We start from the raw sequence: 19,261 nt of genomic DNA, 5'->3' as shown, positions 1-19,261 counted from the left end.
CAGCACCAGCTTGCCAGATCTGTAAGGAAGCTACCTGGGAATGGATGCTCCAGTCCCAGCCAAGCCTTTGGATAGTCATCTAAAGATGCACAGCTCGACTGCAACAGCAAGAGAGACCCTGAGCCAGAGTCACCCAGCTAGGCTGTTCTTGACCCTCAAAACTGTGTAAGATAACAAATGTTGATTGTTTTAAGCCACTAAGTTTTTTTTTTTTTTTTATACCACGTTTATTTAAGAATGCATTCCAGTATCAAATGACAAAGTTCAACAATGCAAAATTGAAATTATTTTTGCACCAACCTAATAACGTTCAGTTCAGTTCAGTTCAGTCGCTCAGTCGTGTCCGACTCTTTGCGACCCCATGAACTGCAGCACTCCAGGCCTCCCTGTCCATGGTAATACATATGTTTCAGTGCTACTCTTTCAGTTCTTCCCACCCTCTCCTTCCCCCGCTGTATCCATTAGCCCATTCTCCATGTCTACATCTCCACTGCTGCCTCGAAGATAGGTTCGTCAGTACCGTCTTCCTAAATTCCATATACAATATTTATCTTTCTCTTTCTGATTTACTTCACTCTGTATAATATGCTCTAAGTTCATCTAGCTCATTAGAACTGACTCAAATGTATTCCTTTTTATGGCTGTGGTATTCCATTGTGTATATGTATGTATATATATATACACACCACAACCTCTTTATTTATTAATCTGTCAGTGGACATCTAGATTGCTTCCATGTCTTAGCTATTGTAAATAGTGCTACAATGAACACTGGAGTACATGTGTCTTTTTCAGTTATGGTTTCTTCAGAGTATATGCCCCATAGTGGGATTGTTGTCATATGGTAGTTTTATTCCTAACTTCTTAAGGAGTCTTCATACTGTTCTCCATAGTAAGCCACTAAGTTTTGAAGTAATTTCTACACAGCATCAAATTATACCAACTCTAAACTCACTCATGCAATAGACTGTCTTTACCTATCCCTAGCATCAAATACAGCTAAACAGGAAAAATAAATGTTTCCATTGCACAATGTGATTTTCTTCCCCTCCACTGAAGCTGTTAAGTTCAAATCTGAACTGAAGCCATTGTTAAAAAAATTTCAACCATGACTTAGAAATATTCCAATAAAATCTAACTCAGAGAAAAGCCTATTAATTAAGACCTTGAAATGCAGACAGTGTAGAGAAGACATATGAAATGACTGAATTGGTGGAGGGCCCTGAGAGAGATCTCCTCTCTCCTGTTTGGGGAAATGAAGGCAAAAGAATTTTCTGAGAGCAGAAATTTTAATGTAAAATTCACTTGATCCCTATCATCAGCGTTGGGACATTCAGTAATAAAAATATATCATCTTTATCTGGGAGATATTATTCATTAATTCAACAAATATTTTATTGAACACCAGTTATTTTTCAGGCATAATATTGTGCTTTGGGCTGCAAAGCTAAATAACCTATAAACCCTAATATCAAGAAGCTTATAGTCCAGACATAGGTAAATAAATGATGACTTTACAATGTTATGAAGGAGCACCTAAAAATAGTCTCTCCTCTCTCCTCTGGGGTTGGTCAAGGCATATTTCTTGGAAGAAGTGGCATATGTACTGAGAACATATAAAGATTTAAATAGCACAGAAGAATTGGCCTTAAGATTATACCACAATTACTAGTTCACTCTGGATCTGGTGCTATTGCTCTGTTGTTTGAAAGCTAGTGGGTATCTTTGTTATTCAGGGACTGCAAATTCCACAGCCTGTGAACTTTATGTCTAAGCCATCAAAGCCTCATGTGAGGCATCAGTCAGGGCAGGCCCTGGCCCCACACACCATGTGAAGAAGTTTCTGCCATCAAATCCTTACTCAGCAACACACTCTGGGCATTGTTGAGTGACTCATATCAGAAAAACCAAGAAGAGTGTTGAGGAAAAGATCATGTCAACCAAAAGAGCTGCTAAGTGGCTGTTCTTGGTCTCTGCTCCTTTGTCCTCTCCAGGTCTTCCTCCAGAAGAAGAGTCAGTCAGGAGGAACCGACACTAGAGGTCAGTTGGAAAAAAAAAAAAAGAAACACAATAATATAAAATCCAATAAATCTTAGTCTGTTAAATAGATGTTATTTGAATTGGGATATAACCCATAAGTGGTTGCATAGGTCTGAATTGCAGCAATTAGACTTGTTACCCTTGCTCTCCTTCAGACAGGTGTCCAACATTGACTGATTAGAAGTTATGGTAATTCCCTTGTTGAGGATGGTGCAGGTCATTACCTGGCAATTCAAAAGAATTAAACTGTTTCTAGATGACACTGTCTATAGCAAAAGAGAATTCTGAAGCAAGTAATATATTTATCTGGTCATAGATACTAGGGCAACAAGTATAACAGATTCTATTATTGCTTTTTGTTTTTTACTGAAAGTAATAACATACAAATTAAAAGTAATTAAATAGGAATGGTAAATTTTCTAAGTATTTAACTTCTATTTTCTTTTTAGGTCTAATTAATTTTCAGATTTCCTGTTGCCAGACTTCATTAGATTTCTGTTTCTTACGAACCAAACATTAAAAATAAAAAGATGTAAACCAATGATCGTTTCAGCTAACACATTTTCCATATGGTTAATATGACTGTGTCTAAATATGATGATAAACAAAGGTATACCACAATACCATGCAATAAATGATATTGTTGTTGTTGTTCAGTTGCTCAGTCATGCCTGACTCTTGCCACCCCCTGGCCTGCAGCACGTCAGGCTTCCCTGTCCTTCACTGTCTCCCAGAGTTTGCTCAAACTCACGTCCATTGAGTCATGGATGCCATCCAACCATCTCATCCTCTGTCACCCTCTTCTCCTGCCTTTAGTCTTTTCCAGCATCAGGGTCATTTCCAGTGAGTCAGTTCTTCACATCAGCTGGCCAAAGGATTGGAGCTTCAGCTTCAGCATCAGTCCTTTCAATGAATATTCAGGGTTGATTTCCTTTAAGATTGACTGGTTTGATCTCCTTGCAGTCCAAGGGACTCTCAAAAGTCTTCTCCAGTACCACAATTTGAAAGAATCAATTCTTTGGTGCTCAACCTTCTTTATTGTCCAGCTCTCACATACATACATGATTACTGGAAAAACCATACCTTTGACTATATGGACCTTTGTTGGCAAAGTAATATCTCTGCTTTTTAATACACTGTCTAGCTTTATCATAGCTTTTCTTCCAAGGAGCACATATCTTTTAATTTCATGACTGCAGTCATGATATAGTTGTTACAAATCATACTTTGGAAGAATATTTAATCAAATGGGAAAATGAAAGTGAAAATGTTAGTTGTTCAGACATGTCTGACTGTTTGCGACCCAATGGACTATAGCTTGCTAAGCTCTGCTGTCCTTGGGACTTCCCAGGCAGGATTGGAGTGGATTGGCATTCCCTCCTCCACGGATCTTCCCAACTCAGAGATCTAACCTGGGTCTCCTGCACTGCAGGCAGATTCTTTACTGTCTGAGCCACAGGGAAGCCCAAATGGGAAAATACTTATTGAGTAAAAAAAACATCAATTATGTAACTAGTTATGACCCCAAAATTATTTAAATATTAGTTTAAACGTACACTGAAATAGTATGTCTGAGTAATCACAGTAATTATCTGTTTGGTTGTAGTTGTATGATTGATTTTTGACTTATTTATATGTTTAATGTATAAGAGAAATTCTATTAAAGACATGTTTTCTTTTTGCAGCCAGAAATAACCATATATCAGTTCAGTTCAGTTGCTCAGTCATGTCCGACTCTTTGCGACACCATGGACTACAGCATGCCAGGCCTCCCTGTCCATCACCAACTCCCGGAGTTTACTCAAACTTATGTCCATTGAGTCGGTGATGCCATCCAACCATCTCATCCTCTGCCATCCCCTTCTCCTCATGCCCTCAATCTTTCCCAGCATCAGGGTCTTTTCCAATGAGTTAGTTCTTTGCATCAGGTGGCCAAAGTATTGGAGTTCCAGCTTCAGTATCAGTCCTTCCAATGAATATTCAGGACTGATACTGGTTGGATCTCCTTGCTGTCCAAGGGACTCTCAAGAGTCTTCTCCAACACCATGGTTCAAAAGAATCAGTGCTCCGGCACTCAGCTTTCTTTATAGTCCAACTCTCACATCCATACATGGCTACTAGAAAAACCATAGCTTTGACTAGATGGACCTTTGTTGGCAAAGTAATGTCTCTGCTTTTTAATATGCTGTCTAGTTTGGTCATAACTTTTCTTAGAAGGAGCAAGTGTCTTTTAATTTCATGGCTACAGTCACCATTGGCAGTGATTTTGGAGCCCCCCAAAATAAAGTCTGTCACTGTTTCCACTGTTTTCCCATCTATTTGCCATGAAGTTATGGGACCAGATGCCATGATCTTAGTTTTCTGAATGTTGAGTCTTAAGACAATTTTTTCACTCTCCTCTTTCACTTTCATCAAGAGGTTCTTTACTTCCTCTTTGCTTTCTGCCATAAGGGTGGTGTCATCTGCATATCTGAGGTTATTGATATTTCTCCCAGAAATCTTGATTCCAGCTTGTGCTTCATCCAGTCCAGCATTTCTCATGATGTACTCTGCATATAAGTTAAATAAGCAGGATGACCACATACAGCCTTGATGTACTCATTTCCCGATTTGGAACCAGTCTGTTGTTCAAAGTCTAGTTCTAACTGTTGGTTCTTGACCTGCATACAGATTTCTCAGGAGGTAAGGTGGTCTGGTATTCCCATCTCCTGAAGAATTTTCCACAATTTGTTGTGATGCACAGAGTCAAAGGCTTTGACATAGTCAATAAAGCAGAAGTCAATGTTTTTCTGGAACTCTCTTGCTTTTTCAATGATCCAGTGGATACTGGCAATTTGATTTCTGGTTCCTCTGCCTTTTCTAAACTTGAACATCTGGAAGTTCATGGTTCGTGTACTGTTGAAGCCTGACTTGGAGAATTTTGAGCATTACTTTACTAGCTTGTGAGATGAGTACAATTGTGTGGTAGTTTGAACATTCTTTGGCATTGCCTTTCTTTGGGATTGGTATGAAGACTGACCTTTTCCAGTCCTGTGGCCACTGCTGAGTTTTCCAAATTTGCTGGCATATTGAGTAGAGCACTTTCAAAGCATTATCTTTTAGGATTTGAAATCACTCAACTGGAATTCCATCACCTCCACTAGCTTTATTTGTAGTGATGCTTTGTAAGGCCCACTTGACTTCACATTCCAGGATGTCTGACTCTAGGTAAGTGATCACAGCATCGTGATTATCTGGGTCATGAAGATCTTTTTTGTATAGTTCTTCTGTGTATTCTTGCTACCTCTTCTTAATATCTTCTGCTTCTGTTAGGTCCACACTGTTTCTGTCCTTTATTGTGCCCATCTTTGCATGAAATGTTCCCTTGGTATCTCTAATTTTCTTGAAGAGATCTCCAGTCTTTCCCATTCTGTTGTTTTCCTCTATTTCTTTGCATTGATTGCTGAGGAAGGCTTTCTTATCTCTCCTTGCTATTCTTTGGAACTCAAATGGGTATATCTTGCCTTTTCTCCTTTGCCTTTCATTTCTCTTCTTTTCTCAGCTATTTGTAAGGCCTTCTCAGACAACCATTCTGCCTTTTTGCATTTCTTTTTCTTGGGGATGGTCTTGATCACTGCCTCCTGTACAGTGTCATGAACCTCCGTCCATAACTATTCTCCATGGACGGAGAATAACTCCGTCCATAGTTATTCAGGCGCTCTCTCTCTCAGATCTAATCCTTGAATCTATTTGTTACTTCCACTGTATAAATGTAAGGGATTTGATTTAGGTCATACCTAAATGGTCTAGTGGTTTTCCCTGCTTTCTTCAATTTGAGTATGAATTTGGCAATAATGAGTTCATGATCTGAGCACATATATGCAATAGGTTAAATAAAACCAAAAAATCATGTAACACCACATATGTAGGATGATGCTTTGCTGATCAGCTTATTCTGCCCTTTATTTCTAGGTCTCCTTCAGTTCAGTTCAGTTCAGTCACTCAGTTGTATCTGCCTCTTTGCGACCCCATGAATCTCAGCACACTAGGCCTCCCTGTCCATCACCAACTCCTGGAGTTCACCCAGACTCACGTCCATCAAGTCAGTGATGCCATCCAGCCATCTCATCCTCTGTTGTCCCCTTCTCCTCCTGCCACCAGTCCCTCCCAGCATCAGAGTCTTTTCCAATGAGTCAACTCTTCGCATCAGGTGGCCAAAGTACTGGAGTTTCAGCATTAGCATCATTCCTTCCAAAGAACACCCAGGGCTGATCTCCTTTAGAATGGACTGGTTGGATCTTCTTGCAGTCCAAGGGACTCTCAAGAGTCTTCTCCAACACCACAGTTCAAAAGCATCAATTCTTTGGCGCTCAGCTTTCTTCACAGTCCAACTCTCACCTCCATACATCACCACTGGAAAAACCATAGCCTTGACTAGACAGACCTTTTTTGGCAAAGTAATGTCTCTGCTTTTCAATATGCTATCTAGGTTGGTCATAACTTTTCTTCCAAGGAGTAAGCGTCTTTTAATTTCACTGCTGCAGTCACCATCTGCAATGATTTTGGAGCCCCTAAAAATAAAGTCTGACACTGTTTCCACTGTTTCCCCATCTATTTCCCATGAAATGATGCCATGATCTTCGTTTTCTGAATGTTGAGCTTTAAGCCAACTTTTTCACTGTCCTCTTTCACTTTCATCAAGAGGCTTTTTAGTTCCTCTTCACTTTCTGCCATAAGGGTGGTGTCATCTGCATATGTGAGGTTATTGATATTTCTCCCTGCAGTCTTGATTCCAGCTTGTGTTTCTTCCAGCCCAGCGTTTCTCATGATGTGCTCTGCATATAAGTTAAATAAGCAGGGTGACAATATACAGCCTTGACGTACTCCTTTTCCTATTTGGAACCAGTCTGTTGTTCCACATCCAGTTCTAACTGTTGCTTCCTGACCTGCATATAGGTTTCTCAAGAGGCAGGTCAGGTGCTCTGGTATTCCCATCTCTTTCAGAATTGTCCACAGTTTATTGTGATCCACACAGTCAAAGGCTTTGGCATAGTCAATAAAGCAGAAACAGATGTTTTTCTGGAACTCTCTTGCTTTTTCAATGATCCAGCGGATGTTGGCAATTTGATCTCTGGTTCCTCTGCCTTTTCTAAAAGCAGCTTGAACATCTGGAAGTTCACGGTTCACATATTGCTGAAGCCTGGCTTGGAGAATTTTGAGCATTACTTTACTAGCGTATGAGATGAGTGCAATTGTGCGGTAGTTTGAGCATTCTTTGGCAATGCCTTTTTTGGGATTGGAATGAAAACTGATGTTTTCCAGTCCTGTGCCCACTGCTGAGTTTTCCAAATTTGCTGGCATATTGAGTGTAGTACGTTCACAGCATCATCTTTCAGGATTTGAAATCGCTCAACTGGAATTCCATCACCTCCACTAGCTTTGTTCGTAGTGACGCTTTGTAAGGCCCACTTGACTTCACATTTCAGGATGTCTGGCTCTAGGTGAATGATCACACCATCGTGATTATCTGGGTCGTGAAGATCTTTTTTTGTACAGTTCTCCTGTGTATTCTTGCCACCTCTTCTTAATATCTTCTGCTTCTGCTAGGTCTCCTTGCTAACTGGTATTTGGTTTATTTGGCCAATAGGAAGCACTGTTGGAGGGAAATTGGAGGGTGAGAAGAGAGGATAGGCGGGGTATTTCCTTCCCCTTTGTGTTGTTGGCATCTGTGGCAGTGGCTGGCTCCCTCTCATGGCTCCACCTCCTCCCCTGCAGGCTCTGTTCCTTGGGCCCAGATCCCACTGTGGTTGCAGCCCCCACCAGGCAGCCCACATTTCCAGGATTTGTTAAGCCACTTTTTTTTCCCCCTCCATCCAGCCTAGGGCCAGAAAGGGGTGGTGGCCTTGGGGTAGCTTTCTAATTTTGTTTATCTCTGAGTTGCCTCACCAGTCCCTGTTTGTCATTTAACTCTCATTGAATTAAATTCCTACTGTTAGTGTAAAAATTAATAAACTGAAACCTCAATTAAAATTGAGTCAGAGGGCCAGAAGGGGATGCTATCATGCTCTGCAGTAGCAGAGCTTGAAGAGAAGAAAGCCTTCCTCTTCTTGCCTGGCAAAAGCTTAGCTAATGAGAGACTGTTCTTCCCCTGTTAGATAGGTCTTGCCCACAGCTTGCCATAGCTGCAGATCCCAAATTGCTGTACTTTGATGAGCCCGAGTAAACTCCACTTTTGCTGGAGAAATAACTCGCCGTCCATTTGTTTTGAGGTCAGCATGAGCCAACTCCAGTGGATTAGCAGTGATTTCATAAAGAGCTGAGCTGGAAAAGAATTTTGAGTCATCACACAGGCACTCAGAAAGGACAGACCTGTGTGATTAGAGATGACTGCCAAGGATGGGAGAATTTAGAGCACAGTGACATATTTGCTAACTCTGCATAAAGAGAACCTAATTGGAAATTCTAGTTTCATTTCTGTGCCATTTATTATGTCCTTGGGGGAAGACATTTAACCCCTTTAAGTTCCAGAGTTGTCTTGATGCGTTGGACCATAGCAACGAGGGTCTCCAACCATCTTTCCAGTTCATTTAAACAGATGTGGCTGTGAGGTTCATAGCATCGAAACCTATCATTACGTGTGCAGCATGGGTGGGGGTCAACCCCAACAACAGCTTACACATGGCTGATACTCGGAGAGCAGTAGAGGGCTGGGTCAGAGGGGCTTTAGTTATTATTTCAGCTGAGTGGGGAAAAGGAGGAGGCTTGTTTTAAGCATTTCCCATCTTTGTCTTAACAACTGGAATTCCATCACTGGGCCATTAGTATTCCTTCAGGAACACTCACTATCCTTCTTGTAACCTCTGTGTAAAATGTAGACATCACTGCGGGGAGGTGGTTAAAAAGTAAGATGTTTCAGTAATTCATGATTAAGTGTAAATTAGTTGACTTGACAGCCAGTCGAGGGCAGGGGATGACAGAATGGGAACATTTTATTTATAGGGAGACAAAGCATTCTTGAGAGAGTCTCTGCCCACTGGGTAACAGTCTGTCAGTAGACAGGAGAAGGATGTGTTCAGGACATTGAGGGAGGTGGGGGAGGACCATAGAGAAAAATGGCATCTCCTTTATTGAAGTAGTTCCCCAGGACCCACTGTGGCTATGGAGAATAGTTGAGTAATGCGGCTGAGTTCATAAGTCCCTCTCCCAAGAATAAAAGGGGAAAGTCTTATGTTATAATTGGCCCAATTTTCCTCCTACATTTTTTAATCTGGCTCCCTTTTGACCTGCTATGCATTTAAAATATGACAGACCAATAGTGATCTGGCCTTATTACTTTATACTTACACACCTAAAGCACAAATCAATTAGTTTTTAAGAAAGCCACATTAGATATCTTATTCCAGAAGCTCCATCTTCTTTAAATCTATTATTTTCATACACGTTTGTAGTCTTCCATTGGCAAAATCAGAAGTTAGGTTATTTCTTGCTTCCTAGTGTCACTAATGATCTGGCTATTCTATTCAATCTCTTCTGATACAATGTTTATCATAATTGAGAAAGTCCTAAATCTTCTTTAAGTGTATCCATTTCTCCTTATTTTTAGCATAGTACTACTAATATTTAGTGTGGTCTTTAATTGAGCTATCTTCTGTTAAGAAGGTAACAAGTAAAACATCATGGCAAAGCAGGATTAAAAACATTAATGCAAATTGCCTTAACAATTTTGGAGATTAATTAACAAAAACTTAAATTTTAAGCCAAAAATATTAAAACTAATCTACTTTCAAATGACTTTGGACTGATTAATAAATTTTTGGAGAAAAGTTTACAAAGAAAAATATTAACAATTTAGCAATAAAAATAAAAACTAAGTTGCCTTCAAATGATTTTTGAACAAGTAAAAGATTTATCTTAAAAGCTCTATTAATATATGTCTTCTCACATGTTATCTATGAAATGATGATATGAAGAAGTAATAGATTTTTCACAATCATTGCAAATAGTTTGTAAGGATGACAGCTCAGGTTTTCCTTCTTTCCTTTGTTTTTTTTTTTTTCAGTTTAATGGCAGTTTACTTACTGAGAATCTGTTTCTAGGAATTACAGCTCAATACTGACTTTAAGAAGAGTTCACATTCCAAATTTCTTCTTTTTGCCAGGTTGGTCTCCATGTGAGTGGATGGAATCAGGTCCATTGTCTATTGGTGTAATTTGAGAGGGACTAAAATTTCTCTGGCTCCAAATATTTCTTGAATTGCTTGTCATGGGGCCTGAATTTCACTCGAGTCTTTGCAAATAAAAATTATCTGTAAAAATGCAACCATTTCTGGAGGACTAACACCTTATAAGAATTTGGTTTCTCAACTGTGGGACCAAGGCTCCAGAGGCATGAGGCACAGAATTTGTATGCTTAGGAGTGAGTGAAAGTTGCTCAGTCATGTCTGACTCTGTGATACCCATGGACTATTAAGTCCATAGAATTCTCCAGACCAGAATAGTGGACTAGGTAGCCTTTCCCTTCTCCAAGGGATCTTCCCAAACCCAGGGATTGAACCTAGGTCTCCCTCATTGCAGGTGGATTCTTTACCAGCAGAGCAACTAGGGAAGCCTAAGAATACTGGAGTGGGTATCCTATCCCTTTTCCAATGGATCTTCCCAACCCAGGAATCGAACTGGGGTCTCCCTCATTGCAGGTGGATTCTTTACCAGCTGAGCTACCAGGAGATCTTTAGGACAGGATGGCAGAAATTCTGAGGGGCATGAGGAAAGATGGAAGGAGAAGTGGTCAGGTACAACTGGCAAACAGAGTGAGCTGGAAACTGCACCCCCCACCCCAGGTCTCTATTAACTTTCTTTCATTAAAAAATTTTTATTTATTTACTTATTTTTGGCTGTGCTGGGTCTTTGTTGCTTTGCCCAGATTTTCTCTAGTTGCAGGGAGTTGGGGCTACTGTTCATTGTGGTGCTCAGGCTACTCAAAGTGGCTTCTCTTGTTGCAGAGCGTGGGCTCCAGGGCTCCTGAGCTTCAGTAGTTGTGGGGCACCGGCTTGGTGGTTGGAGCTTGTGGGCTCTAGAGTGTGGTTCAGTAGTTGTGGTACATGGGCTTAGTTGCCTCGAGGCAGGTGGAATCTTCCTGGACCAGGGATCAAACCCATGTCCCCTGCATTGGCAGGCAGATTCTTATCCACTGTACCACCAGGAAAGTCCTCTGACTATTAACTTTCTACTCCATGCTATTGCCTCCTTAAAGTTTTCTGAGACTATTTGATTACTTTCTTTTCCCTTCCTGGAACTTATTATTTGAACCATCTTTCCCCCTCCCATTTGATTGTTCTTAATACCTTGTATTCTTTTTCAAATGGCTTCATGTATTTGCATCTTATCTCCTCCACTAAATTGTGAACTTTTAGAGACAGATGCTGCCATATTTCTTTGGTATTTACATAACACTTATAAAAGTGCTGGGCATGCAGCAGGTATTTAGTAATACATATTGAGTTGAACTGCTTCCAGAACTTAAGAAATAATTTTAAATGCTTGATATTCACAAATGGTTTTACAGGACACAATAAGGAATGCCTGAATTTACTAGAAGTAGAATTCCAGTATACCAAATAAACCTTCAATTATGGATGGTATAAAAATACCATTGATATACAATATTTAACTACAGAGATAATGAGAATAAAATTTGAAAGTGGCCTGGCTGATAAGAAGCCGAATGGGGAAAGTGACTAGTGATGGGCTTTCTTAGGGATAGTGTCATTCGTATTACCATCCCCAGGGCTGCTCTTGTTTTCAGTTGGTCCTGTGAGGATTCTTCCATGCACATGGGAAATCCAACCATCTTTGTAGATTTAATGATAGTTTTGATGATTTGTTTCATGTGCACTGCCTGTGTACTATGTCCCTTCACTTGTGCCTGACTCTTTGCGACCCTATAGACTGTAACTCTCCAGGCTCCTTTGTTCATGGGATTCTTCAGGCAAGAATACTGGAGTGGGGTTGCCATTTCCTTCTCCAGTTTGTAGTCGCAGGACAAGGGCTCAGTCCTTGCGGTTCCCGGGCTCTAGAGCACAGGCTCGATAATTGTGACACATGGGCTTAGTTGCTCCACAGCTTGTGTGATCTTCCCGAACCGGGGTTGGAACCCATGTCTCCTGCATTGGCAGGCGGATTCTTTACCACTGAGGCACAAGGGAAGCCCTAAAATTGTTTTATAATATATAAATAAGGACAAAAAGATTGAAGGCGGGAGGAGAAGGGGACGACAGAGGATGAGATGGTTGGATGCCATCACCGACTCAATGGACATGATCGTGAGTAAACTCCGGGAGTTGGTGATGGACAGGGAGGCCTGACATGCTGCAGTGCATGGGGTCACAAAGAGTCGGACATGACTGAGTGACTGAACTGAACTGAACTGAGGACAAAAATCTTTTAAAATGGTGGCTATAAGCATGATCATAGACCAGGACAAAAAAGTTTTAACATCTTGTATGTACTAAAACAAGTAAAACTTAAATGTGAAAATAATCAATAGAGCAAAGATAATCATGTAATAATGTGGCATGTGTATGCAAACTCTAAATCCATTTTCTGAAGCTGGTAGAGAACAAGTACAGTGGTCCCTCTATATCCACAAGAGATCATTTCTAGGACAGCCACCGCCCTGACCCCCTCTACCAACATCTGAAGATGCTCAAGTCCCTCACATAAAATGGTGCCGTGTTCTTTATAACCAACACACATTCTCCCTAATATATTGAATCATCTCTAGATTACTTATCGTACCTAATGCTATGAAAATACTATGTAAACAGTATTAAATACAATGTAAATGCTATGGAAATAGCTGCCAGAGCACGGTCAATTCAAGTTTTGCTTTTTTTGAACTTTCTGGAATTTTTTTCAAGATAGTTTTGAAATTGCTTGAATCTGCAGGTGTGGGACCTGCAGATACTGAGCCCATGGATATCGGGGGCCAACTGTAACTTGTTCTTCATGCTCCAAGTTAAACCTTATGCTGTAGGTTTGAGAGGAAGCAGGAAATTAGCTGAATTAGGTGGGGATTGTGACAGAAAGGCAGGAGGTGATAGGGAGCAGATGCCTCTCAGCTTGGCCCACACGGGTGGTCTGTATTGTAGGGAATAGCCCACCATGCATGACTGCTTGAATGTTTGGGTGATTGGGATAGTCTCTCTCTTGCCCAAATGAGTGCAGAAGAGTCTCTTTTACCAGCCAAACCAGATCAGCCTCTTAGGAAAACTCTTATTGCCAGAAAATAAAATAGTTGCCTTGAAACAGTTTCAATCCTTGCCTGGGCTCTGCTGCCTGAGATTCAGAGTTAATTTGTCTGGGGGAAAAACTGTGTGTTAGGATTTTTAAAAGCTCCATCATGGTTCTCATGTGTGGCTAAGAATAAAAATTGCTGCTCTAAAAACTGACTGACTCAGCAGTCAGCATTGGCCTAGGTTTCTTCATTTTGATATTTGTGACTCAGCATTTACTTGATGAAAATATTTACATGATGAAAATATCTATAGATCCTCTTTAAGTATCTTAAACAAATGTTTCCAAAATCTGATTTCATTAGGAAAAATTCTACAAGGGAGAAAGGATTCATTTAGGAAGTATAGAACGAAGTTAATTATGGAAATGAAAAAGAAGCCCTTAGCTTATTATAGTGAATACAATGAGGATGTTGCCAACCATCCCTGTTGAACAGAAAATCCCAACCATGGAAGGAAGGATGACAGTACCCACCATGCTGAGGGTTTGATAAGCAAACTCTCCATTCCATGATTTGTTCAAAAGTTCAGCAGAGGTGTTACAACAGGATGTAACATCCTATTACAACAGGATGAGTGAAGTAAATTCATTGTCCATGAACCCCCAGTAGTTAAAGTTTTGAAGGAATAGGATGTGATTTATTTAATGAAATTTTGAGGTAATTCTTTCCATATAAGTTTTTGTTAATTCCACAAATATTTATTGGGGCTTTCTTTGCACCAAGAACTCATGCAACATAAGATTCCAGGGTGAGTATGATTGCTTCCTGTCCATATGATGTGATGAATTACCAGAGGAGATATGGAAACAGTAAATTATTGAACAGTATACCAGGATAGTGTGCACGTGTTCTCCACCTGATTGTAGTACATGCTCCAATCACAGCTAATATTTACTCAGGACACACTGGTGCTGGTTGTTTACAGCTGGCATCTGTTCTTATTGACTTGCACGTCAGTCGTATTGGCTAGAACCCCCACAGTGCCTAGGTTGTTAAGTATATCTTCTCTTATCTCTGATAAAAATGAATGGGAGACTCCAACTCTGATTGCTTAGAAAAGCAGTGGGATAAGACTTCCCAAGATGATTCCTGGCCTGTCTTGAGGGATGAGGAAGAGTTAGATCAGTAAAGGACAGTGTGGGAAGGGAAGTGTTGTAGTAATTCAGGGGACCATGTTCAAAGAAGAATTATGGCACGGAAAAAATGTCCAGCTACCAACCTGAAAATAAAAAGTAAACAAACAAAACCAATGGAGCCATGAAATTATTTGGTTGGTCAACCATCTTGATAAAAGACATTAAAAAAATGCCATCTAAGTGTTATTTCTGGTAATAGTAAACTGAGTAACTCAGATTAACTCTCTCACTGAAAGAAATAAAATATTATGAGCAAAATGTATATATGGGTGTGTGTGTGTGTGTGTGTGTGTACACAGCAATTTAAAAATATTCAAGATCTGAAAAATTAGTGGCCCCTCCTTGGCTAGTTTTTAGATGAGATCCAGTAACTGCAAGGTAAGAGGAATATTGAATCATCAAGGCTATCTTTCTCCAGAAGGTGCTTAATGCCACAACAATTTGAGCTCTGGTTGAATGTCTGTATTTTGGCCAGAGGGACGTCAAGGCTCTCAGCCTATTGAAGGTGGGGAAGTTTGCAGAAGAACCCTTCTTCTGAGCTGGAGCCCCAGGGGCAATGTCCTTAGCTATGAATAAACCTGATTTACATTTTTCTTTCTTATCTCCACAACCATTGGGAACTCTGAGAGCTGCCTTGGTGACTTTGGAATGGAGAGGAGAGAGAGAAGGAAAAGAAAAGCAGATTTTCACTGAGAAGCTCCAGAAGAATCCTTGCAGATTTAGACCATGAGTAGGCAGGCCATGGACTCTCAAGGCTTGAACTTAATATTAGGTGGTCCAGGTCTGCAAAGCCCCCTAGATACCGGGTAGATAGAAATGCAGATCCTTTTTAAAGGGAAAAACAGGTATCCTAAGGTATCAGAAAATCCTCAAAATATTTTTGAGGGCAATGACCAGCAAGCATGCAAAGACACAAGCATTGCTTATATGCTGATTGAAATGCATTCAAGACTTAAATGTAAGACCATACTATAAAACTAAAAGAAGAAAACACAGGGAAAATGTCCATTGACACTTGTCTGGGCTATGATTTTTTGGACATGACATCAAAATGAAGGAACAAATGCAAAAATAAACAAATGGGGCTATATCAAAGTAAAAAGAGTCTGTACAACAAAAGAAATAATCAGCAAAATCAAAAGATAACCTACTGAATGGGAGAAAATATTTTCAAACCAGCCATCTGATAAGTGATTTGTATCCAAAATACATAAGGAACTTATACAACTCACTAGCAAAATACAAGCAATCTAGTTGGCTCGGATGGTAAAGAATCTGCCTCCAATGTGGGAGACCTGGGTTTGATCCCTGGGTTGGGAAGATCCCCTGGAGGAGGGCATGGCAAACTACTCCAGTATTCTTGCGTGGAGAATCCCCATGGACAGAGGAACCTGATGCACTACAGTCCATGGGGTTGCAAAGAGTCAGACACGACTGAGCGACTAAGCACAAAGGAGTTGAATAGACATTTTTTTCCGAAGGAGACAGACAAATGGCCAACAGGTATATGACAAGATGTCAACAAAACTGTCAGGAAAATGCAAATCAAACTACAATGAGTTATTTTCTCATATCTGTTTGGATGGCCATTATAAAAAAAGAAAAGAACAAGGGTCAAAGATGTGGAAAAAAGTGAATCATTTTGCACTATTTGTAGGAATGTAAATTAGTGCAACTACTATGGAAATCAGAATGGACTTTCCTCAAAAAATTAAAAACTAGAACTACTAGTTTTAATGTACCACTCCTGGGAAAATCTGAAAGAAATGAATCAGTTCAGTCAGTCAGTTCAGTTGCTCAGTCGTGTCCGACTCTTTGCGACCCCGTGAATCGCAGCACGCCAGGCCTCCCTGTCCATCACCAACTCCCGGAGTTTACCCACACTCGTGTCCATTGAGTCAGCGATGCCATCCAGCCATCTCATCCTCTGTAGTCCCCTTCTCCTCCTGCCCCCAATCCCTCCCAGCATCAGGGTCTGAATACATCAGTATCATAAGATACGTGTACTCCTATGTTCATTGTAGCATTATTTACATTTGCCAAGACATAGAGATAGTCTCAGTGTGCACTGATGGGAAAAAGAAAATGTGATACACAAACACACAGGAATAATATTGAGCCATAAAAAAGAGTGAAATCTTGTCTTTTGTGATAACATGGATGAGCCTCAAGGGCATTGTGCTAAGTGAAATAAGATGGGAAGGACAAACACTGTATGTTCTCATCTACAAGTGGAATCTAAAAATGCTGATCTTATAGAAACAGAGAGTAAAATGATGGTTACCAGAAGTGATAAATTGACATAATGAAATATTGTATGGCACTAGAAGGGAACTGATACAATATATAACAGATACAATATATACAGACACAATAACATGAATGAATCTAACAATTTAAGATTGGGTAAAAAGCAAAAGTTCATATAGTATGATTCCATTTAGGTAGAATTTTAAAACACAGGCAAAACTAATCTATATCGTTCAGTTCCATTCAGTCGCTCAGTCATGTTCAACTCTTTGTGACCCCATGAACCGCAGCACACCAGGCCTCCCTGTCCATCACCAGCTCCTGGAGTTCACCCAAATCCATGTCCATTGAGTCGGTGATGCCATCCAACCATCTCATCCTCTGTCGTCCCCCTTCTCCTCCTGCCCTCAATCTTTCCCAGCATCAGGGTCTTTTCAAATGAGTCAGCTCTTTGCATCAGGTGGCCAAAGTATTGGAGTTTCAGCTTCAACATCAGTCCCTCCAATGAACACCCAGGACTGATCTCCTTTAGGATGGACTGGTTGGGTCTCCTTGCAGTCCAAGGGACTCTCAAGAGTCTTCTCCAACACCACAGTTCAAAAGCATCAATTCTTCAGCGCTCAGCTTTCTTTATAGTATTATTAGGGATACATATTTGTTGTTGTTCAGTTGCTCAGTCATGTCCAGCTCTTTGTGACCCCATAGACTGCAGCACGCCAGGCCTCCCTGTCCTTTGCCATCTCCGGAAGCTTGCTCAAACCCATATCCAGAGAGTCGGTGATGCCATCCAACCATCTTGTCCTCTGTTGTCCCCTTCTCCTCCTGCCTTCAATCTTTCCCAACATCAGAGTCTTTTTCAATGAGTTGGCTCTTCATATCAGGTGGCCAAACTATTGGAGCTTCAGCTTCAGCATCACTCCTTCCAATGAAAATTCAGGACTGATTTCCTTTAGGATAGACTGGTTGGATCTCCTTGCAGTCAAAGGGGCTCTCAAGAGTCTTCTCCAACACCACAGTTTAAAAGCATCAATTCTTTGGTGCTTAGCCTTCTTTATGACCCAACTTTCACATCCTTACATGACTACTGGAAAAACCGTAGCTTTGACTATATGGACTTTTGTTGGCAAAGTGTTGTCTCTGCTTTTTAATATGCTGTCTAGGTTGGTCATAGATTTTCTTCCAAGGAGCAGGCGACTTTTAATTTCGTGGCTATAATTGCCATCTGCTGTGATTTTGGAGCCCAAGAAAATAAAGTCTGTCACTGTTTCCCCATCTATTCGCCATGAAGTGATGCAACAGGATGCCATGATCTTAGTTTTCTGAAAGTCAAGTTTTAAGCCAGCTTTTACACTCTCTTCTTTCACCTTTGTCAAGAGGCTTTTCAATTCCTCTTTGCTTTCTGCCATAAGGGTGGTGTCATCTGCATATCTGAGATTATTGATATTTCTCCCAGCAGTCTTGATTCCAGCTTGTGCTTCTTCCAGCCCAGTGTTTCTCATGATGTACTCTGCATATAAGTTAAATAAGCAGGATGACCACATATAGCCTTGATGTACTCCTTTCCTGATTTGGAACCAGTCTGTTGTTCCATGTCCAGTTCTAACTGTTGCTTCTTGACCTGCATACACGTTTCTTAGGAGGCAGGTCAGGTGATCTGGTATTCCCATCTCTTTAATAATTTTCCACAGATACATATAATAACAGTAAAAATATAAAGAAAAGCAAAGAAGCGATAACTGGAAAAGTCAGATTGATGATCACCGCTAAAGAGAGGGTTTTATATATGGCTCTGCAGGTAATATTGATAGTAAAAAATAGTTTTTACAAAGCAGTCTGACATCGACCATGTAGTTTCAAGGCAAGAACCTAAATTTATGTTCATTCTTCTTTTTTAATGTTAGTACCTATTTTCATCTTAATTTTCCCACTTTTCTATTCAGTTACTTCAAACTTTAAAAATCAGCTAATATAAATGTTAACTTTATGCTTTTGTTATGCTGAAATTTGATGCCTAAATATATGCAAAAACTTAGCAAAAGAAGTATTTTCAGGCAAAACAGTTATATATGACTGACTGAACTCTGAAAAATATCATGCAGAAAAACAATCACACTCAGTGACCTCATGTTGTCTTTAAAACAACAAACGTGGCTATTTGAAAAAGTCTAGATGATTAGTTTATTTCAGTTTTCATTCTGTTATTAGGTCATGAAAAAATATGATGTTTAAGAGTGATTTGAGGAGATACACAGAAATCTAGCGTTCAAGATAAGAGGTGAAAATTTAACTTTTATGACAACTTCTTTTTAGCATTTTCACAAAGTTAAAAAAGAAAATATGGATTATATATTGAAATTAATAGGCTTGGCAAACATATGTACTTTTGGAAACAGTGATTTAAGTTTAAGACATATGCAAACTTTTTCCAATGAATTATGTATAGCATATCCATCATCTCCCAAATCATTTATGTATTTCAATATCTCTCCTCCAAATAGAATCTACAGGAATGTAACTCCCCAAGTTTTAGCCAACATTCACACTGTGTGTTTCCAAGACTAACA

At 40.1% G+C, this 19,261-nt stretch overlaps 1 protein-coding gene across 1 annotated transcript in view; it reads right to left on the bottom strand.

Moving 5' to 3' along the window:
• The window catches only part of MCHR2 (melanin concentrating hormone receptor 2), a 38,723-nt gene that overhangs the window by 9,396 nt on the left and 10,066 nt on the right, over positions 1-19,261 (bottom strand). Inside the window, exon 4 of the mRNA XM_070376447.1 lies at positions 13,697-13,868. Coding sequence (XP_070232548.1) covers positions 13,697-13,868 — 172 coding nt within the window. The remainder of the gene's footprint in view (positions 1-13,696; positions 13,869-19,261) is intronic.

The sequence above is a fragment of the Bos mutus genome, chromosome 9 (genome assembly GCF_027580195.1).
Source record: "Bos mutus isolate GX-2022 chromosome 9, NWIPB_WYAK_1.1, whole genome shotgun sequence".
Classification (NCBI taxonomy): Eukaryota; Metazoa; Chordata; class Mammalia; order Artiodactyla; family Bovidae; genus Bos; species Bos mutus.
Note: the sequence above shows the minus strand (reverse complement) of the source record. Positions and strands in the feature narration are given on the sequence as shown.